This window comes from Leucoraja erinacea, chromosome 15 (genome assembly GCF_028641065.1).
Source record: "Leucoraja erinacea ecotype New England chromosome 15, Leri_hhj_1, whole genome shotgun sequence".
In the NCBI taxonomy this organism is placed as follows: Eukaryota; Metazoa; Chordata; class Chondrichthyes; order Rajiformes; family Rajidae; genus Leucoraja; species Leucoraja erinaceus.
Window position 1 is genome coordinate 8,060,561 of NC_073391.1, and position 23,731 is coordinate 8,084,291.

Here is a 23,731-nt window from a genome sequence, read left to right on the forward strand (position 1 = left end):
TTCTGTTATCTGATAAAGGCAGTCAATTTACCAGCCAGCACTTCAGGAGTTAGCTGCATGCTGGGGTTTTCGCCACATCACCAGCAGCCCTGAATATCCACAGTCGAATGGGCTAGTTGAGCGGGCTATCAAGAGTATCAAACAGCTCATGGAACATTTGTACAGAGCTAATTCCAACGTGTTGCTGGATCTACTCAACTTACGCAACATCTCCTGCGACCACATTTTGGGTTCACCTGCTCAACTTTTATTGTCGAGGCAGACCCGAGCCACGGTGCCTGTGGCAGTTCAGGCATTGATCCCACAGGTGGGTCCACCATTGGAAATCCAGTCCAGGTTACAACAAAAGCGTGACATTCAAAAACAATGGTATGACAAAACAAGTAAACTGCTGCCACCATTACCCTAGGGGCAGGTGGTTCGTTTGCAAACTGACAAAGGCCATGACCGTATCGGTGTTATTTCTGGAACTGCTTCTGAGCCACACTCATAATTGGTCAGTGATGATGGCGGCACCTACAGGCGTAACAGACAACATATCCTGCCTGTGAATGAGCCAGCTCCACCTCCATATTATCCAGACCGTACAAGTGTACTTCCGTCCGTGTCCAGCGGCATCGAACTGCATACACCAGCACAACAACCCACTTCTGGAATGGCTGTTTTGCCAGTGGGGACGCACCCTCCGGCTGTGCCACAGTCCCCTGTTTCATCACCGGCAATGCTGGTTGAATCTCCATCACCAGTGAAGACACCGGTTCCATCCCGTTAAGATGGTCTTCATCGCACACGTGCTGGTCGTGTTTGCAAGCCCACCGTGAAGTACCCGGGCTATGTTTGACTTTCCTCCAGCTTATTATCAACTGCTATGCATGCCTTAGTTAGTCAATGGTTTTGTACTGACATTTAATTCTTTAAGAGGGAGGATTTAGATCAGTGTCACTCATGTTATGAGTCATACTTTGTAGTTACGCCCACTAGTTTAACAGAAAGCTTCTCTGCCCTTTCTCCCTCACTTTTGAGTTATCTGCTAAGATGAAGTTACCTATGCTGTAATGCTAATAAAGTATTTGGATCTTAAACACTGTGCGTGACTTAAGTTATTCCAACAGCAGAAAGTACAACAATATACTCTGATGTTGTTTTTCTGACATCCTCTGCACTGTAGACTACTGCATTCCCAATCGACCACTGATGGAGCCTTTAACTCTGAAATTGCTTTCCTAAATCTCTTTGACTTGCCCGACTCATCCCACCCTCAAAATTCTCTTCAAAATATGTTGTTTTAATCTTGTCGACTTGCACAGCCCCTTAAATTTTCTATGATGTATAAAGTACTGTACAAATGTATGGTATTTTGTGATCTAGTCAATGCTTCTGTCTCCTTGATTATTGCTTTTTTCCCGTAATATAATTAATGGGGCTTTGTACATCGTTTGGTTGAAATAGATAAAGTTACATTCCTGTGCCTTGTGTTTTCATTCAAAGAATGCGGTACAAGCTGTAAATTCATATTGCTTACGCTCAAGAAGTCATCCATCAGGTCAGTTGTGACAGGATTGAACACTGCACACATTTGTGCAGAATTTGGCTTTCCCATGTTAGCGTTCATTCTGGAGCCAGGGAGGCGTGACATGGAAATGATGTTGTGCTGTGCTCCCAATAAATATTTCAAAATCTCTTATGATAAACTCATATTCACAAAGCAACGTCCTCCAAATTTGCTCTTGGCAAGTATCTTTTATCATTGAGAGGCATGTTAGTGACGTTGTACAGTCGACATCTAAGACCAGTTTATTTTGGTGCTGCTTTTAGCTGATCAAATGTGCTTGCTTTTTTAAACATTAAAACAATTGTGATATTGCCCTAGTGTGCAATCTGTTTCCAGAAGCTGAAATTGTCAGATGTGATAATATCTCAGAAAGTTGCCTATTGTGTTCAATGATAAAATACCTACTTAGATGTCTGAGTGTACCGAAACAATATCAAGATCCCAATTGAATAATTTTATTTGAAAGATCATATTTTAATTTTAATTTTACTCCAAATATTCAACACATTTTGCCTAACATACAACGGTTGCAAGCAATCTAAGGGGAAGAAAAAGAGCCATGGTTGACATTAAACACAAGGTGATGAATAATTAGTCTTATGCAGTTAAAATTAAATTATAATTTGTTAATAGTCTCAGTTGTATTATTTATGAACCCATTATGCATTGATTATGTTTAAAACTGCTAATGTGCCCAGAGGGGAATACATTGCAGTTGCAGCCGCAGCGTTTAAATGAATGGCTCCTTTCCCACATCAGGGTGTTTGCCAGGTCTAGACTGCAGGGATGAAGAGAGCAATGATATACAGTTGTCCCTTCACCGTTTGGTGTTTTAAGAATAATCTGATACTTGCTTGATGCTTGCCCTGGCAAGTTAGCAGACATGCTCGAAACTCTGCAGGTCTGTGTGGATAGGTCAAAAAAGTAACTTGGAAGGAAACTATCAAAAGAGAAAAAATGCAATATTTATTTTCTGTGATCGTTGGGAACAAACTGAATGAAAAGTAAACTAATTATACATCTTATTCCCGGAATACTGATATAAAGAAAAGCTTTTGATATTTGTTGCTCTACCAGAAGTGCATATTAAATAATGACCTCACATAATCATTCCAAATAATGTCAATATTTGAAAAGCATTTACTAAAGACAACCTTTATTTTATTTCATTTTATTGCATTTTGTTCTGAAGAACTGGGAACAGTTAATTACTTAAATGAATTGTGTGTGTCCTAGCTCTGATTCAATTTAACAACCTCATTATTTATAATTATTATACTCTTCATGTGACTGATTAGGAAGGGCCTGAATCATGGAAAGCTCAATTGTATTGAAGACATCTCAATCAAAGATGATTCTTCCAAACAAATTCAATAACTTAATTTGCTAATATTCAAAATTGAAGTATTTAAAATTTGTTACCAACAAACGATCTGCTGGAGGAACTCAGCGGGTTAGTCAATGTCTATGGAGGGAAATGGACAGTCAACATTTTGGGTCAGATCTGACAAGTCCAGTTGAAGAGACCTGACCCATTACAAGAATGATCCCAGGAATGAGTAGGTTAACCTGTGATGAGCGTTTGTTGGCACTGGGCCAGTACTCGCTGGAGTTTAGAAGAATGAGGGGGGACCTCTGAAACAAACAGAATAGTGAAAGACTTGGCTAGAGTGGATGTGGAGAGGAATTTTTTCATTAGTGGGAGTGTCTGCAACTAGAGGTCATAGACTCAGAATTAAAGGACTCTATTTTATGAAGGGTATGAGGAGGAATTTCTTTAGTCAGATGGTGGTAAATCTGCGAAATTCTTTGCAACAGAAGGCTGTGGAGGCTATCAATTTATATTTTTAAGGCAGAGATAGATAGATTTTTTTATTGGTACAGGTGTCAGAGGTTATGGGGAGAAGGCAGGAGAATGGGGTTAGGAGGGGGAGATAGATCAGTCATGATTGAATGGATGGAATGGCCTAATTCTACTCATTCTAATGACCAATGACTGTCCATTTTACTTCCACAGATACAACTGGACCTGGTGAGTTCCTCCAGCAGATTGTTTGTGGATGACTCCAGATTCCAGCATTTGCAGCATCTTGTATGTAGAAATTGTTATGTTTCTACATAAATTGATTTATGTTAATGGTTCTTTTGTAAATCCAAGAGCTCAATACAGTCAGAAATATTATATTTTCATTTTGTTTTACAGTTGAATGGCTTCCTCATGACAATTAAAACATAAAGTACTTATGCTACAACTCCAGGATAAGAACTCAACTAAGAAAACCAAGCCCAAAGCCAAAGTATTATCTAACTATCCAACTAAATATACCAACTTCCAATAAATAACTCTGTATGCAAAAAACAGCTACCTACATATTATCTAGCTCTTAAAAAACAACAAATCTTGTAGATGCAAGTATATCATTGAGGCTATCAAGTGGGCACCTCCCTTAACTGGTGTTTCGTTCAGTTCAGCCCACGATACCTCGGGAAGACTCAACAGTCGGTTCTGGTGTCCCCAAACATATTCCTTAAAGTTGAAGTGCAATAGATTGGGATTTGCATGCTTAGAAGAGACATCCTCACAGTGTGCAGTGCCATTTCTGACCATTCTATTTTGCTCAACCAAAATATGCCACATTTGCTTAATTTTTGACACATCAGATGCTACATTTTTTCAAATTTAAGTCATCATATTAATATTGCAAATTGAGAAAATTGTTATAAAATGGTTTCAAGTAAAGGAAACAAAGAGATAGACTGGAAATAGACATATTGGTCCACCCAGGCCACAAGGACCATCATCTACAAAGTTACAGTAACCTTACATTAATCCTATCTTTATTTATTCACTCCAATTATTCAACACACCTACATATATTAAGATATCGGTAGATATAGATATATGAGCATTTTGCTTGGGCAGATTACACTCCAGCAGTATTAATATTGACTTCCCTAATTTCAAGTAACCTAGCTTTCACTCTCTCTCCATATCTCCCCTTCCCAGTTCTCCGACCAGACTGAATGTCCCCGATTATATTTTATGTCTGTTTGCTTTGTTGTCATCCTCTCCTAACTGATCTATTCAACATTTTCCTCGGGCTTCATCTCTTTTGATGTCTCGTTTTTACACATTAACCTTCCTTATCTCCGTGTCTGCCTGTTCCCTGACTCTGTCTGAAAATGGGTCACAACCTGAAATGTCACCCATTCCTCTATCCAGAGATGCTGCCTGTCCCTCTGAATTACTCCAGCATTTTGTGTCCATCTCAGCACCTGTAAAATCTCTTTAAAAGTTAACTTTTTGGAATTCAGGTACCGTTCTGTTAAAATCTTTTGCGCACCTATCAAAATATTGACTGGTTGAAAGATATAGCATGGAAACAGGCCAAATGGCCCACTACATCCTCGCCGATAATGAATCATCTGTTCTTACTAGTTCTCTGTTATCCCACTTTTGCACCCATTCCCTACATGCGAGAGGCAACTTGCAGAAGTTAGTTAGCCTGCAAACACGCATGTCCTTGGGAAGTGGGGGGAAACTGGAGCACCCGCACGGAATCCATGTGTTCACAGGGAGAATGTCCAAACTCCAAACAGATATCACCAAAGGTTAGGATTCATCCAGGGTCTCTGGCACTGTGAGGCAGCAGCTCTACGAGCCACAAAGCTGTACTACTCAGATATGGCATACAGGAATATGCAATACTCCAGTTGTGATCTGATCAGAGGTTTTGTCTAAAACTGCAAGAATGCAGGCAATATCTTCTTCTCTAATGCTCCTGGTAAAAACTCTATGTTTTTTGATTATCTTTTATACTTGCACCTACATTTGAATAATCCAGGAACAAGTTGTTTAGATCTCCATTGCTTCTAGTTTATCACCATTTATATTACTATTCACCAACTACCATCTTTAGATACACAGTAGATAACTTCATATTTGCCTATATTGAAATCCACTTGCCATGGTTTTGCCTATTCATGTCACTTTCATTTCATTCTACGATAATGCTTCAATCTCCACTATTTAAATGCAATCTAAATTAGTCATCAGCAAACTTAAATGTGTGGTTTTCCAACCTAATATGTTTAAGTGATTTGTAAACATGGTGAATCTGCAATGAATTTGTCATTTACGAGGGTTTTGGAAGGAGACCATTAAAACTGTGAATCACTGTAATCAATAAATTCAGTATGGGCGGGACCAAGATTTTCCCAGTAATGAACTGCCGATCATTTCTCAATTGACATTTGCTTTAGCCTTAGCTCATTGCTTACATTCTTATTTTCTGGGTGAAAAATAAAGGTCTCAAGTACTGTGTCAGTTTAATATCAAAAGATTGCCGGACATGTAGTCTTTCAGATTATGCATTAAACCAAAAGCCTCTCTTCCCTTCCTACTGATGTAAAACATTCCTGGGCACTGGCCATAGGCAGCAGATGAATCCTCTAGTATCTCTGTCAACGATAATCCTCTACCGGCAACACTAAATCCAGGGTCCTTGGTCAGTTATCTCATTACTGGCTGTGAGAACTTAATGCCACAATTGCCTTTAGGATGACAGTCACAGCAGTTCAAAGGCAATTTGATAGCTGTGCAGTGCTTTGGGACGTTACAAGGGAATGGAAGCCACTGGATCAATGCAATTTCTTTCCACTTCATTCAGTGAGGATGGGACTGTAGTCGTATTTCCTGTCTGAATATCGTCATGCATCACTGCACTCTTTTAAATATTGTAAGTTAATGACTTCATCACAGGCATAATTTAAAAATTTGCAGATGATACGACACTTGGAAATATGGTTAACTGACCTGGGGATATAGAGGGGCTGTCATGTTGGGCAGGTACATGAAAGATGAAAGTTTATGCAGAAAAGTGTGTTATTTTGGTAGAATGCAGGGTCGAGGCAAAGTGAGCTACTGTAAGTAACACAATACTGAGATGGATGCAGAACATAAAGAGTTCCAACCCTCATTTGTATCCAGTTATTACTTGTCAAGCATAGCCCCATCCCCACCTCTCTTCTTCAGCTTTTATCCCACTACTCAATCAGTCTGAAGTAGGGCCTCAACCCAAAACGTTGTCTGCCCATTGCCCCCACAGCTGCTGCCTGACCAGCTGAGTTTCTCCAGCATATAAATATTGAATGCAAAATTAAGATTATGTTGTAACCTAAACTTAAGACATTAAGTTAGTTGTCAAAATATTGAGAACAATTCCAGACTAGAGATATGAGAAAATTCAGGTCCTTTAAAGGGCAAAAAAAGGATTTGTTCACATGGTACTAAGAACACAAGATGTGAATTATTCCTTGGTTTGGTGAGCTAAACCAGTGCTCCACATGGTGCTATCACATATTTAGTTTCACCCAAGATTAAGCGTGAATCTGGCTAAAAAGCCATTTGAAACCCCATTATAATGGTTTCCACTCAGAAACATGCTAAAATATTCAGTTCAACAACTTTCAATAAGAGAAGGCTGCCACAAGGGCGGCACAGTGCTGCAGAGCTGACTCACAGCGTCAGAGACCCAGGTTCGATCCTGACTACGGGTACTGTCTGTACGGAGTTTGTATGTTCGCCCCGTGACCTGCGTGGGTTTTCGCCGAGATGTTCAGTTTCTTCCCACACTCCAAAGACAAACAGGTATGTAGGTTAATTGGCTTGATGTAAATGTAAAATCGTCCCTAGTGTATTTAGGATAGTTGGTGTGTACGGATCGCTGGTCAGTGCGGACTGGGTGGGCCGAAGGGCCTGTTTCCGCCCTGTATCTCAAAACTAAACTAATCCCCATGAGAACCAGACACTCGCAATCATGGTCACCCAGTGCGATAAATGTCAGGAGGTACATCAGGACTGGCAAGAGACCCTCCCACCTGGACCCCACCTTAGGAAGAGCCCAAGTTGTTAAACAGTAGTGGCAAGCCATTTCATTAAATGATCAGACATTCATTTGTTAATGTGTTATGATCAGTAGAGGTGATATTGCAACAGAAAACGTGGGAGATGATGTCGTGTCATCTAGGTTATCTCAGCTCATTACTGATGTACCTATCATGAAGTTAAACAATGTTGTGTAGATAGGGCAATATGTCTGGAATGGGATCTGGAATAGATTTACCAATTGAAAAGCATCTGATTGTCTGGAAAGTTGTCAAGTTACACCAACAATCTCCAATTCATGGAAGTTAGGACAGAAGTGAGTGTTGAATGGGTGAACAATACCATTTTCAAGTATGTACCTGATAGTGAAAGCTCATGTGAAAATTGGGAGTGAATGCCAGTGCAGATTTCTGATGGGCACAATTATATCTGCAGATGATTGCTGGAGCAATCTAATGCTAGTTAAATTGCCTTTAAATGAGATTGCTTCACAAAAGCAGATATTAACCAATCCAATATCTTGACATGAGTTAATTGGAGAGACTACAGAAGCTGGGTCACTTATTATTAGGTCATGTGATAGGAACAGAATTAGGCCATTCGGCCCATCAAGTCTACTCTGCCATTCAATCATGGCTGATCAATCTCTCCCTCCAACCCCCTGCTCCTGCCTTCTCCCCATAATCCCAGATACCCATATTAATCTATCTATCTCTGCCTTAAAAATATTCATTGACGGACTCCACAGCCTTCTGCGACAAAGCATTCCAGAGATTCACCACCCTCTGACTAAAGAAATTCCACCTCATCTCCTTCCTAAATGAACATCCTTTAATTCTGAGGTTATGAACTCTAGTCCCAGACTATCCCGCTAGTGGAAACATCCTCTCCACATCCACTCCATCCAGGTATTTTACTATTCGTTACGTTTCAATGAGGTCCCCCTTCATTCTTTTAAACTGCAGCGAGTACTGGCCCAGTGCTGTCAAACGCTCATCATATGTTAACCCATTCATTCCTGGGATCATTCGTGTAAACCTCCTCTGGGCCCTCTCCAGGGCCAGCATATCATTCCTCAGATATGGTGCCCAAAATTGCTCACAATATTCCAAATATGACCTGTCCAGTGCCTTATAAAGCGTCAGCATTACATCCCTGTTTTTGTATTCTAGCCCTTTTGAAATAAATGCGAGCATTGAGTTAGCTTTCTTTACTACCGATTCCTTGCAGATTAACTTTTTGGGAATCCTGCACCAACACTCACAAGTCCCTTTGCACCTCCGATTTCAAGATTCTCTCCTCATTTAGAAAATAGCCTACACCTTTATTCCTACTACCAAAATGCATGACTCCACACTTTGCTACACTATATTCCATCTGCCACTTTTCTTCCCACTCACCCAAACTATCCAAATCCTTCTGCAGAGTCCCTGCTTTATCTGCACTATCTGACCCTCCACCTATTTTCTTTTCATCCTAATAGTTTAAGGACAATCCCAAAAGATTTTATAAATACATAAGGGGGAAAAGGGAAACTAGAGAGAGAGTGGGATCTCTCAGGAATCAAAGTGGTCTCCTCTGTATAGAGTCCCAGGAGATGGGCAAGATCCTCAATGAGTATTTCTCCTCTGTATTTACCGAGGAGAAAGACAATAGGACGGAGGAACTTGGGGCAATCAATGAAAGTGTCTTGAGAGCCGTCAGTGTTACCGTCGAAGAAGTACTGAAGTTACTGTTGTGTAGGAAGTTAGACAGAGTTGTGGAATCGAGAACCAGAGGACATAGGTTCAAGGTGAAGGGGAAAAGATTTAATAGGAATCCGAGGGGTAACTTTTCCCTCAAAAGGTGGTGGGTATATGGAACAAGCTGCCAAAGGAGGTAGTTGAGGCTGGGACTATCCCATTGTTTAAGAGACAGTTAGACAGGTACAAGGATAGGACAGGTTTGGAGGGATATGGACCAAGCACAGGCAAGTGGGACCAGTGTAGCTAGGACATTGTTGGCTGGTGTGGGCCAGTTGGGCCGAAGGGCCTGTTTCTACACTGTATCACTCTATGATTTTATTCCCAATCTTTGCCACAAAGCCTTCAATCCCCTCATCCAAATTATTAATATACAACATGAAGAGTAGCGGCCCCAGAACCGTCTCTTACAGAACACTGTGAGTCACTGACAGCAAACCAGAAAAAGCTCCCTTTATTGCCACTCTTTGCCTTCTGCCATCCAACTAACCTGTTCTCCAGGCTAGTATCTGCCCTTTGATGCCATGGGCTCTCATCTTCCTCACCAGCCTCACGTGCGGCACCTTATCCTTGAAACAGGTAATGAGCCTGTCCCACTTTGGCGATTCATTCAGCGACTGCCGGTGACTGTCATAGTCGTAAGCAGGTTGCCGAAAAACCAGCGACTGGACCCCCCCCCTATGACAATGTCTACGACAAGCTACAACAACCTGCCACCTAGTCGACCGCAAGCTACGGCAAGCTACCGACAACCGGCGACCCACTTGGACGTCTACGTACGACCACACCTACGACAACCAACGTCCACCCGCGACAAGCTACGACAAGGGAAGACAAATTCAGTTGCCGGCACCTGTCGCTGGTTGACGTAGGTAGTCGCCAATGGAATTTACCAAAGTCAGCACCGGTGACAACCTACGTCATCCTGGCGACAACCTACGACAGCACCTACGTCAGGAGAAGTCAAGCTACGCTCATTGGCGTCAAGCCAACTGTCGCCGAAAAGTTTTGAACATGTCAAAATCCAGTGGTGACCAGAAAAACGCTACGATTCTTTGGGCGACTGAGGAGACCACTCACGACCATACAGGCGACACCCCGGCGACCATGTGGCGATAGCCTTGTAGCCTGTAGTCGCCTAAAAAATCGCCTAAGTGGGACAGGCCCTTAAGATTAAGAGAAGACTGGAAATAGGATATATGGAGAAACTTCTTTCAGAGATGGGATGATTGATAAGGGAAAAAAAAGACATTTAAAGAGATGACAAGAGAAAAATGATGCAGCAAGTCATCATGTACAGAAATACAGGGTTGAGTGAATGATGGAAGCAGATGCAATATAAATTTCAAAAGGCATCAATACATATTTGAAAAGGAAAAATATGCAGTGTAATATATAGCAATGTGAGATGCACAGAGAATCAATAGAGATAATAAAACTGAAAGAAAAACTCAACTTGGGTTTGCATGTGCACACACAGAAACACAAATAAACACATCAATGCGCACACAGAAAAGTGATATATAACCAGAATATTTTTGAGCATGAAGTTTCACATTATTTGTAATGTGCTATTTGGCAGCTTAAGGATATTTTCCTTTTATCACATTATAAATCCATCTGCATGTATTATTACTCAAAAATATTAAATATTTAAACCCAACTATATCTGACCTTCTGATAATCTTGCTCCACTTGTCTTTTGGCCCCAACTCTCTGATTACTCTCCACCTTTAACCCAACTCTGTGATTGACTCTGGTCCCCAATCTTTTCCATACAAGATATCCTTTTCCGAGGTTAGGGGGAATCTAGAGGTTTAAGGCAAGAGGGACAATCTTTGTTGCACGTGGGTATATGGAACGACCTGCCAGATTAAGTAGTTGAGCAAGCTACACTAATCACATTTAGAAGACATTTGGACAGGTACATGGATAGAAATGATTTGGAGCAACATGGGCACAAAATGCTGGAGTAAATCAGTGGCACAGGCAGCTTCTCTGGAGAGTCTCTTGCCCAGAGTAGGTGAATCAAGGACAAGAGGATATAGGTCTAAGGTGAAGGGGTAAAGATTTAATAGGAATCTGAGGGGTAACGTTTTCACACAAAGGGTGGTGGATGTATGGAATAAGCTGACAGAGGAGGTAGTTGAGGCAGGGACTATCCCAACACTTAAGAAGCAGGTACATGGATAGGACAGGTTTGGAGGAATATGGATCAAACACGGGCAGGTGGGACTAGTGTAGCTGGGACACGTTGGCCGGTGTGAGCAAGTTGAGCTGAAGGGCCTGTTTCGACTGTATGACTCAAGGACTAGAAGGAATGGGTGGCGTTTCTGGTCGAGACCTTTCTTCAGACTAGTCAGGGGAAAGGGAAACGAGGGACAAGTGAGCTGGGGCCACTTGGACGGCATGGACGAGTTGGGCAGCGGAGCTGTTTCCATGCGATATGACTGTAATTGCTCCCAGAAACGGAGTACATGTTGTGACTGAGGCTCAGACCACCGGTCCTCTCTCCCACATTCGCCACAAACCTCATCCTATTCCCAGGTGCATCTGATCCACTCATTTCAGCATTTCATAGAGATGCCATGTGAAAAGTGCCTCCCACAATAACAATAAATATCTAGGCCGGTGGATGAGATTTTAATCTCAAAATATCCCCTGAGGCTATTTTGAAGATGAGTACTCTCTCTTAATCTGGTTCAATCTAAAAACTTTCTAATACTTGCCATGGTCCAATTTTCTTGCCCAACCCTCTATGCACTTTTTCTTCTTTTTAATGCTACCTTCCTTGGCACACTCCGCTTTTCTTAACAGCATATCCAAATGTTTAAAGAAATGACAGGGCCTTTTTTCCCCATCTATATAAATTGTGAGGTGAAAGCTCACAGGCAGGAGGTGAAAATAAACCCGCTGTTTGTCTGATTAGAGTGGGATAAGATATTGCAGAAATATTTTGCCCAAAAGTAAACTCATTTGTAAATCATTGATTCCATATCAGTGATACCCCTTAAAAGTTTTACTTCACTGAAGGATTGAGGGGTGTTGAAAAAAATACTACCAGATATTTCTTGGTAGATGTCAAGAAAGAAACAACAGTGTCAGTGTTATGAATATTAACATTGCAACATAATAGATTTAATGTTCAAACTATACAGGAAGGAACTGCAGATGCTGGTTTAAACCAAAGATAGACACAAAATGCTGGAGTAATTCAGCGGGACAGGCAGCATCTCTGTAGAGAAGGACTGGTTGACGTTTCAGGTCGAAAGAAGGGTCTCGACCCAAAACGTCACCCATTCTTTCTCTCCAGAGATGTTGCCTGTCCTGCTGAGTTACTCCAGCATTTTGTGTCTATCTAATGTTCAAATTACTTGGTGCTAGAGCCTTTCCAAAACATATCTACCTCTGGTGGTGAGTTCTATAGTGAACGAGTGGTTATGCCCTCAACATGGGCCAGCTTGTCTTGAGATCCAGGTGTGTGCATTGCAGTGTGGAACATTGGCACATGTATGATACAACCAACTTCCTGCTCTATCACTGCCTCGCCAATGAGTGCAGAAGGGAAGCACTGATGTGACTAGATTCTCAGCTTTACAACCACCCGGGCACCCGTTGCAAGCATGCCAATCTGGGTTAAAAAGATCTGTGCCAGTAAATTTTGTGAACTTTTTTTATTTGCCATCTTAATTATGTTCCAGGAATTTAATGTAGAAAATACATAAATCAGTACCAAAGATTTTATAAATGCCTCCCACAAGGAGAGGGATTTGTAAATAGTGAGAAAAGTTTTTGATAATTGCACTCTGTTGAAAGACCATAGGAGCAGGGTTGAGGATTTACCAATTGAGGCCTTCTCTACATCTTGGATAATATCTATGGAATTGAGACTTCCAGTTTTATCGATACCATGAAAACATATCAGGTAATGCAGCTATGGAAAAACCTTGGGAGGGCAGCGAGCAGTGGCAGTCTTGTGCATTGAGCAAGTGAACATTGGTAGTGGTGTGTATCAGGCAAAATCTAGCCTCACGAAACACATAACCCTAAATGGCTCAGTAAATAACAAAAGGCATTGCTCTAGACTTGCTTTGTAGCAGATTCCTATACATTTATAATGGAATGTTTTCATTATTAATTGGTGGTGCGTTGAGGTTTTGTATTTTTAGTTTTTTCGTAGTACAGGGTATGTCAGGAAACTAGACTTATCTATACTTATGACATACACTATCCAAGTCGTCAGAATTATATCCAATTAATTTCAGCATCTGAAATAAATGACGCCATACTTCAATGTTAACGAGTAATAGTCACTGAAATACATGCATGGACATATTTTCATAATCCCTTAACATGAGAGCAAGATTTTAAAAAAAAACAGAGCATTAATAATGCACGGGATTTTAAATGACATGCACAATCAAAGGTCAAGTCCCAACACAAAAGTACTTTCTCCCCATTTTCTTTGGGAGGCTGTGGTCCTGTTAATCATTTCTGGTCCCAATAAACCATTTGCAAAGGATGATGATAAGGACAGACCCATCTATCACATCATTGTGAAGAAAATTGTACACTTTAAATATCCAGGGTTCTTTTTTTCCCATTTCATGCAGGACATGTTTAAATGTTTGAAACGGGAGAAAAGATAAATGTAATACCTGGGTGGAAATGAAATCTCTTGTTCACTCAACTTGTCTTTAAATACCGAAAACTCCCTGTCAAATTCTAAAAGCTGCAAAGAAATTGATTAACAAAACATTAATTCATAGCACTTCATAATTATGGAATTACATTTATATATATAATATTATATATGTGGAATGGGTATATATTTAAATGAAAACCACACACACACACACACACACATACAGTTTTCATTTTTTTTTAAATTTTCTCTCCTTTTCTTGTCTCCGGAAGCTCTTTTCTTCTTGATAGCATCCTATGATATGGGAGCTGCAGTGGGTTGTGGTTGCTGGGAAGGGGTGGGCTGGTGGTGGGTGCAGATAGGAAGAAGACTGGGTCGTTCTCACTATTTGTGGAGCTAGGTTGGAGGATAACATTCAATTTTGTTTGCGATGGCCTGAAATGAATACAATCTCACGAGTCTGAAACTAATGACATTCATTTTCTCCCGATAATACAGCCCTTGTGCATTATTCTCCCATTAAAAGAGTTGTGATACATTCTCTTTAACTTTTACTGAAGCCCAAGGTTAGATCATGCAGCTATTAGCAGCTTTTAAACAAACAGCTATTCAAATTGTTACAAACAGCATTATCTTTGCATCAATATTTGTACTCAACCTGGATTGCAAGTGAATAAGTGACTGAAAGCTCATAATAATCTGTTCTGCTACTGACCATCACTCTTTGTAAGTGCCATTTCCTATTCTGACAAGTATGTCATCAAAATAACACCTTTTATGACTACAGCATGTTTACACTACTGCCCATTAATCATCTCTCATCTCACAGCTGTGCAGATACCATTGTATGGGTGGCAGAGGTGTTGATCTAAATTAGATTATGTCCCTCTATCCCATGCCACCTCATAAATCATCCCTGAAATGCAAAATTAGCAGCTACTTGTACTCATTAATTATCTGCAGGAAAGCAGTCACCTGAACCACCTGCAAGGGTGACCAGCTCTCCCACCTTTGCATTTAGAGGCAGGAACCACCGGCCTTTCAGTTTGCAACACCGGCAACATTGTTCAAATATTTCCACTGCTTTATCAAACATGGACTTCTGAACTCCATCCAAAGCATTCTGTTGAACAACTGTCTTTTGAAAATTCTGAATGGCTTATTAACTTTCGACAAAATAAGCACGGCTTTCCACATCTGCATTTTAAACGTATTTCAATTCTGGTGCAGTATGACTGCAATGTTAAGCCAGCAAGAGGTGGTGCATAGGAGGGGTTAAAATCAGGCTGGGCATCTCGAAGCTTGGCCTGAGTCAGGGTCTCGACCCCAAACATAGACACAAAATGCTGGAGTAACTTGGGCAGCATCTCTGGAGAGAGGGAATGGGTGATGTTTCGGGTCGAGACCCTTCTTTAGCCCTCTCTCGACCCCAAACGTCGTCCGTTCCTTAGCCCCGACAGTTGCTGCTTGACTCAAAAAGTTATTTAGCAGCTAGTTTTTGCAGAAGGAAGGGGGCGATTGAAAAGAAAAAAAGGCTCTTGCACTCAAAGGGACATGAAAGTGCTTAAAAAAGACTGTGGTGCAATAGGTAACAGGAGGAAAGGTCCTGTGATCCAAGGACACTGGCCAGGTCCACTGTGGGAAAAGCATTGCCAGGAGGGGGCTCCAGCTACCTCCTCCAGATGTGAGACTCCCCGCTCATTCAATCAATATAGAAATAAATATTAAGTCCTCGCAAGATATGTCAGGGTGAGCTGTAAACCACTGAAAATAGTTGGAGCAAGCCATTTCAGTAATTGGATATGGGATTCATTCTTTAATGTTTTATGATCAGTGCAAGTGGCCCGGTAAAGGAGGACGAGAGAGATTATTATTTCTCACCTGGGCTCTCTCAGCTGATTATCAATGTTACAGAGTGGACTCTGAAGAGGGGTCATCGTCTGTACTGGGTATTATATTTATCCTTATGGAAAGTGTCCCTCGTTCAGAGAGCCCATTGTAGCCCAGGCAGTCACTGTCTTATTCCTCTGCTGGGAGATGAGGCTGTCAACGTCTTGCTGGTGCACCTGGTGTCCTTCTAAATCACGTTGTTTCTTTAACTCCTGCTGTTCTTCGGTCGGCATCATGCAGGGCGCAAACGCTGCACTTCCCAAGGGGTAAAATGATGTGTTCCCTGCACACTATGATGAAACCCCCGTATCTGTGCTGCATGGATGAGTTATAGATGAGTTATATTACAAGCCCTTAATAATATAGACAGCTGACTCTCTTTCATTAAGACCACGGCACTCCCCACTACAATCCTCACACTTATGTGACTCATGTAAAGCCATGAGCGGTGAGGCCGGAGACCAGACTAGTGTTAGGAGTCAGGGAAAAAGAAGGTGGCTTTTGTCTGCAAGGATAATGGTGGTCAGAGGAATAGTCTAGCAATTCATTTCCCTGAGGATGAGGATATCATGCCCGCTGCTTAGAAATGTGGCATTGACCATCACGACTTTCTTCTCATAATGCACAGCACCTGCATACTGTGGGAGCGGAAACCTTTCCTGCGGTGGACAGGGCTGGGTTATTATGGAGAGGGCCCATGTGATGCTCTCAAATCCCAATGCCTGAGGTGCCACAGTGTACCCACAATCAAAACAGGCAAATTAGCATGCAGGAAGGAACTGCAGATTAAACTGGTTTAAACCGAAGATAGACACAAAAAGCTGGAGTAACTCAGCAGGTCAGGCAGCATCTCTGGAGAAAAGGAATAGGTGATGTTTCCGGTCGAGACCTTTCTTCGAACTGAGTCAGAGGAAAGAGAAACGTGAGATATAGGCGGTGGTATAGAGAGATTTAGAACAAATGAATAAATGATATGCAAAATGTAACGATGATAGAGGAACCAGGCCATCGGTAGCTGTGGCCAAGGTGAAAACGAGTTACAGACAATGAAACTCAACAAGACGGCTATGAAGCTAGTACAACAACTTGGGTGAGGGAGGGATGTAAAGATTAAAAGGATTAAAATTAGAGAAATCAATGTTCCTACTGCCGGGTGTTCAGCGAAACAATCGCCTAGTCTACGTTTGGCCTCACCGATGTATAAGAGTCCACACCTTGAACAACATTAGATGAGATTGGAGGAGGTACAACGTAGCAACTGGGTGACCTCTGTGACGTTGCAGAGAGCAGCAGGCTGTCACACATGGCAGGGACATGCTGTGGCCCTTTGCAACAGTCCTATGGCAACGAAGTTGGGAATGAATGGACCTTGACCTTGAGCTTGACCTCGATGGGGAGAGCAGCCCAGTCGCAACAGCAGAGCCAAATATTCTCCTACAGAATGCCACGTATATCAGTGATGACTGTCTTCCAAAAATGTGTGCTTGTGAACATATTGTGAACTCCAAGCTACCACTCTGTGGGCACGAGGGACAGTGGTGCTGATTGGCAGTGAGTGCCTAGCTTCAGAGCTCTACATTAAAGAATGCCGATATTTGATGTTGACTTTTGGTCACCATCAAAACAATATTGTAAACATTCGGGCTGCACTTAAGCCCTTGGTTAAACGGGATGTGTAGGAAGAAACTGCAGATACTGGTTTAACTCGTAGACACTAAATGCTGGAGTAACTCAGCAAGACGGGCAGCATCCCTGGAGAGAAGGAATGGGTGACGTTTCGGGTTGAGACCCTTCTTCAGTCTCTTCGGGTCGAGACCCTTTTTCTTAAAAGGGATAGTTGGGATGGACAGTTAAACACTGCCAAAGTCAAACAGTGTTGAACAGAAATGGGAATGGTGCATTTTAAGAGAGTAGGTTCTTCACGGGTAAGAATGTCTTTACCTCCTGCTCAAAGGTCCCTGATTCATGCGTTGTGACCTCTTACACCAATATCTCCAGTATGGACTGTTGTCTGTATCATCTGTGAGGCATCAGCCGAAAGGCTTTATCAGTAGATAATTACTGGAGGTAGAACTTACAGTAATTTGTAGCGCATTCTTTGGAGTTCAGATGGTCTTTTAGCAGCCTGGGTTGACAGGGTAAATGTAGATTGATGTTAACACTAGCTGGGTCTCTGGAACTAGAAATTGCGCTCAAAATAAGGGGTCAGCTCTGCAGGACCTAGATGAGAAGGAGTTTCTTTGGAGAGGAAGTAGTGAATCTTTGAAATTCAACAAAGATGGAGACTCAGTTACTGAGTGTATACACGACAGCGAATTCTTAATTTTTGTGGTATTGATGCAAGAGACCAGCCTTTATCTTTTTGAATGGCAAAGTAAGCATGAGGGGATTAAAGGCTATTCTCTGCTTCAACTTCTCATCTGTAAACATTAACCCTCTACTGTAGACCAATCCTTGGCATGTTAGAGCATCGGAACCATTTGTTACACCTGCAAGTTTCAAGGTATAGACTGCCAGCCAGACAAGGTACAAATAAGTACCAAGACCCACTGGTCTAACCATCATAGTCAATGTGAGGAGTCAAGCCTCAAGATCATGAGTACAGTACTGGAAGCTTTAAGAATCACACAAAACCCACGCAAATCATGGGGAGAACGTGCAAACTCCATACAGACAGCACCCGTAGTCAGGACCGAACCCGGGTCTCCGGCGCTGCATTCGCTGTAAGGCAGCAACTCTAGCACTGTGCCATCATGACTGTGAATGGCCACTCTACTCTGACAGCTCGTTCCATTTATGGACCACCCTCTGTGTGAAACAGTTGCCCCCCCAGATCATTTTTAAATCTCCCCTCTCACCATAAACCTATGCCCTCGAGTTTTAGACTCCCCAACCCTGTGGCTATTCACCTTATCTATGCCCCATGATTTTTTTAACGTCAATAAGGTCAGCCCTCAGCCTCCTACAGCAGGGAAAAAGATCCAGCCTATCCAACTTCTTCCTGTAAAGGACCTCCCACTTTCACAACCTAATTCACGATCTCTGCCGAGTTTGCCCTTAACTCATATTCGCAGCATGGCCGTCACGAGGTCATAGGTAGGTCGTAGCAGGCCGTGGTGCTAGTCGTAGGTACTCGTGGCATCATGTAGGTCGGGGCGTTTTTCTAGCCCGATAAAAAATGCCCACGATTAAAAAAGGTTGTGAATTAGGTCTTGAAAGTAGGACATGCCCTTAACTCAACACCTCCAGATCCAGCCACATCCTCGGAAATGTTTTTACACCATCTCTAGTTCATCGACATCCTTCCAATAGCAGGGCAAGCAGAACTGTACACAATACTCCAAGTATGGCTTGAGGACATTTTGTTTAGCTGTTCCAACTCCTGTGCTAACACTGACTTTCCTCTACATTGAAGAAGCAAGTGTGTCAAATGTTTTCTTCACCGCTCTGTCCACTTTCATGGAACTATCTAGGTCTCTCTGTTTTACAACACTCCCCAGGGCATCCGCTTAACACTAAATGAAAAGGAACGTGCATAAAAATGTTTCACTTATTTGAAACTTTTATTATTCTGCATGTTATATATATATTATTTGATAGCACTTTAAAATTTATATTAATTATTTTTTAAATAATTTTTTTGGGGAATTGATTATGTCTGCTGGAGCCATTTTAAAGTGTGTCTGTTTCCTAAAGACTTCTGACCACAGTTTATCAGTTTAGTTTATTGTCACATGTACCGAGGTACAGTGCAAAGCTGTTGTTCAAGCTATCAGAGTGGTTCAGGACACCTGAGATTACTCGTACCCACAACGTTTGTAAGGTCTATATTCAGGTGCGGAAATCCAGTTTTGCCAGGACTATGGCCAATTAGAAGATGACACAGTGGGCAACAAGGGCAGATAATTTGGGTAGCATGCCAGATCATGGACTCTCTGGCCCGCTCACATCATTATGGGTCATATTAACATCATCCATTCATCAACATTTACATCTCATAACTATGTAGGAGGTTCCTTATGAATGGTGAGGAGTCACTTTCTTAAATGACACGTGGAGGATAATTACCTTCATACTATCTGAGATTTACTATCAGTAACATTTAAGTATCAGTATTCATTCACCGACTTTCATCATTCCAAGTTTGAAGAAGAACGAAAGGACATATCAACAAAATGACATGCCGGTGATGTGAAATACAGTACGATCTTCCGTGCAGTTGTCGGACAGGGTTTCACAAACTTTCCCACCGTTCCTGAATTGCTAATTGCTCTTTGGCACATTCTGGATTACCACAGTCAGCAGAACAGCAGCTATTACTCTTCAGTATCCAAAGACCAAGCCCGCAGTGAGCCAGATCAAGAGGTGATGCTACTTACATTTGTCAAACTCATCAGCAGCATTCACCAGAGGCACTGCAGATGCAAACATTAAATGATATTTGAAGGAAGGGTAAAATGTGACTAGCATTTTTGAAATAGTCTGACGGAGATGTCTGCGAATGAAAGTTTTTATCAATTAAAAATATCTTGAATTGTCCCTTAGGTTTGTTCCAAATCTATGCATTAAATACACCAGTACTAATAACTAATAATAAGGAAGCCAGGTATTCCTTGAAACATTATGTATGATATTAAGTTATTCAGTACACAGTTTATTCATTTATATTGGTCTGCCGTTAACTCAGATTCTAAGAAATCGGCATTGACATTTATAGTGTTAATTCCTGCTTCTGTGAACAGGCGACACATACATTTTTGTTACAATACATTAGAGTCTGTGAGCTCCCCAAGTGCAGGTTTTGCAGTTTGCTGCAATCTGTCACAAGTCATTAAGACTAGGTTTGTCTGATTATTTATTTTATTAACTGCTAGCATTGCATTTGGCTTAAAACTGATGAGAAAATTCACATTTCAGGTTCCTGGACACACAAGAAAGAGCCTCATGAAAAACTGCAGCCCCAGTTTGACTGGAGCTTACACAGTCACTTCCTTTCTGAACAGTAATAGCTGCTGTCCCATTGATTGTTGTTATCTCTGTGGCAGTACAAAGATGGATCCGCTCTTTAAGAACATTAGAAAAGTTTGCAGTACTAATTGTTAACCAGCTGTAATAAATTACTGATGAAATAAGATTAGGCTACTCAAACTAGAATTTTAAACAATGGTAAAATTAAAATACATTTACGATTTGCTCATTAAGCATCGTCTCAAAGTGATGCAATTATGTAACAATTGTTATGGCATTGTGAAACAGTGGTGGATCTGTGCAATTCTTTGCCACAGAAGGCTGTGGAGGCCGTCAATGGATATTTTTAAGGCAGCGATAGATAGATGATTAGTGCGGGTGCCAGGGGTTATGGGGAGAAGGCAGGAGAATGGGGTTAGGAGGGAGAGATAGATCATCCATGATTGAATGGCAGAGTAGACTTGATGGGCCGAATGGCATAATTCTACTCCTATCACTTATGACCTCATGACTTAGTTTCAAGGAGCATGTCATTATGACACTGGAATATTCCCAAAGTAAAACACACATTTTCCAGCAATTTAATTCTAACCTTTCTGTTGCTAAAATAATTAGAATTCGAGAGAACCTAAAACAGCAGGTTACAGGATTACCTTCTTTAAAATGTAACTTTGGAAAATCTCATTCTTACATCCGAGTGACAAAAAATATACCAGATGATAGAAAGCGAACCTTATTCAAAAACAATATCAAATACAATTAATTAGAAGGCATCTTTATAAACAAAACAATATCCGAAAGGTTTTTTTTTATTGTACACTTAATAAAGTGCTGCAAGGATAAGATTGTGGTTTAGTGGACTGTGTGTGGGAGAGTCTAAGAGGACAGTGACAGAGCAGTTTACTGACAAGAAAGTTTTTCGGTGATTGTTCAATTTAAATAGATTCCAGTGTTACTGGAGACACATCACACAGATAAAGCCTGAAAATCAATGGCACTTCAGAATGCAGCAAGTCAGAGACTAAATAAGCAGGCACCATGTACAACTTTATCCAGCAGCAGACCTGTGAAATTCCCAATTCTACATTTGTATGGCAAAGGAAAATTTAATCTTCCCAAATACTCATCAGTGCATTCCATCCTCTGACTTGACAGCTACACTTATAATTAATTATACAATTTAGATGGGAATATCGACTAAACATACCTATAAATCATAGAAAAAGTCAATAGGCATGGACACATTCAATCATGTCCAAACCAATGATTACTGCTCTCAAAATACAATAATTATTTTCAAGAGCTGACTTGAATTAAATTTCTGTCAACCTGGTACAAGACCAGTGGTTGATGAAGGATGCAATAGATTTTTTGGGGGGAATTTGGTCTTGGAACATTCATCCTGAAGAAGGGCAGTTTGTTTTTAGTGATCACACTGCTCTGTGTATAACTAGACCATGAAGATTAGATTATCTCAAATGGCTCATTAAATCATTTATCTTTCCCTGAAGTTGATCTAGAGAAGCTGCTCACCTTCTTGCATTGCAATGAAATCAAACATAATGAATTCTGCTGCAACATGGTGAATGTGAAAAAATGAAGTGGTTTGCTCACAGCCAGAAAAAGCAAGCAGCAAGTGGAATGCATTGCATCAATGGCAGACCTCTCAAATTGTTCATTTTTATGGGAGAAACTGCATCTTAAATGTCGAGGTCTGACTGCAATCCGTAAAAGCATAAGTAATGTTTTTATAATTTTGTTAATTCTCAGACTCATTAAAATGGAAGGTGTAGAATTTTTATTTAGTTTAGTTTAGTGTTTAAAGGTACAGTGCGGAAACGGGCCCTTTGGCCCACCGAGTCTGCGCCGACCAGCGATCCCCGCACATTAACACTACTCTACATACACGAGGGACAATTTGCACTTATACCAAGCCAACTAACCTACAAACCTGTGCGTCTTTGGAGTGTGGGAAGAACCGAAGAACTAACCGAAAACCCAGGCAGGTCACGGGGAGAACGTACAAACTCCATACAGTTAGCGCCCGTAGTCGGGATCGAACCTGGGTCTCTGGCGCTGTGAGGCAGCAACTCTACTGCTGTCCCACCACCAGTGTTTAGGCATAGAGGCAGCTGGGCAATGCAGTGGTGCCATGCAGGTGCATCGCATACCGATATCACCCTCACAATAATCCACCATGGTTTATGATGCCAGGACCGCACATCCATATCTCACCATGACTGTGAAGTTAAAAGTTTGTTACTTGTCAGTTCAGAGACCTGACCCAACCAGAACAGCTGCCAGGTATCTTTCCTCTTAGATGGTTCTGAGATTCTTATTCTGTTTCCAATGGGGAGGGATCCTGAGCAATAATATCCCACCTGTACCCAGGCATGAGCGATGTCTGCCACTCAAGTATAATTCTGCCCCAAAATGGCCGACAGGTTGAAAGGGTGACTGTGGCTTTAAGAACTTTCCAATTGATAGGGAATGCCAGGGACAATTTGAACTTTGCTTGATGTTTAGGCATAATTCATGGTTACTGTGTGAAGACCTGGGAGATTTCTTTATTCTAATATACATGGAGCATTGCCGGTAGCGTGCACTCAAACAATGATTGGACCCAACTTCAACCTGTCCTGACAGAAGTCTCTTGCACAGCATCACTTCACTGGGTGAAGTTGCACAGTGAAGAATTGGTAGCTCCTTTAGTTGGAGCAGAAATATCCAGTTGTTTCTGGCAAATAAACAGAAGCAGCTGATTGACTAACGATCCTCTTAGGCTATCAGTTAATTATAATCAAAAACTTCCCAACATTGTCGTTCCCTCATCTGACGTGTGTGTGTCAGGCAAGACCAACATTACTGGCCATTTTAGATTGTCCTTGTGAGATGGATAGTGTGAGGATTTTTGGGCCAGTGCAGTCTTCATTGTGAAGGTGCACATGGAATGCAATTTGAGAGGGTTCCTATATTTAGATACAATGATGAAGAATGAAGAACTGATATATGTTGATGAGAATCCAAGGCTGTTGAAGAAGCCTTGG

The 23,731-nt window shown here is 41.5% G+C and overlaps 1 protein-coding gene across 1 annotated transcript in view; it reads right to left on the reverse strand.

The window, feature by feature from the left end:
• LOC129703927 (inositol polyphosphate-5-phosphatase A) overlaps positions 1-23,731 on the reverse strand; it is a 537,367-nt gene that overhangs the window by 36,206 nt on the left and 477,430 nt on the right. The window contains exon 13 of the mRNA XM_055646645.1: positions 13,840-13,913. Coding sequence (XP_055502620.1) covers positions 13,840-13,913 — 74 coding nt within the window. The remainder of the gene's footprint in view (positions 1-13,839; positions 13,914-23,731) is intronic.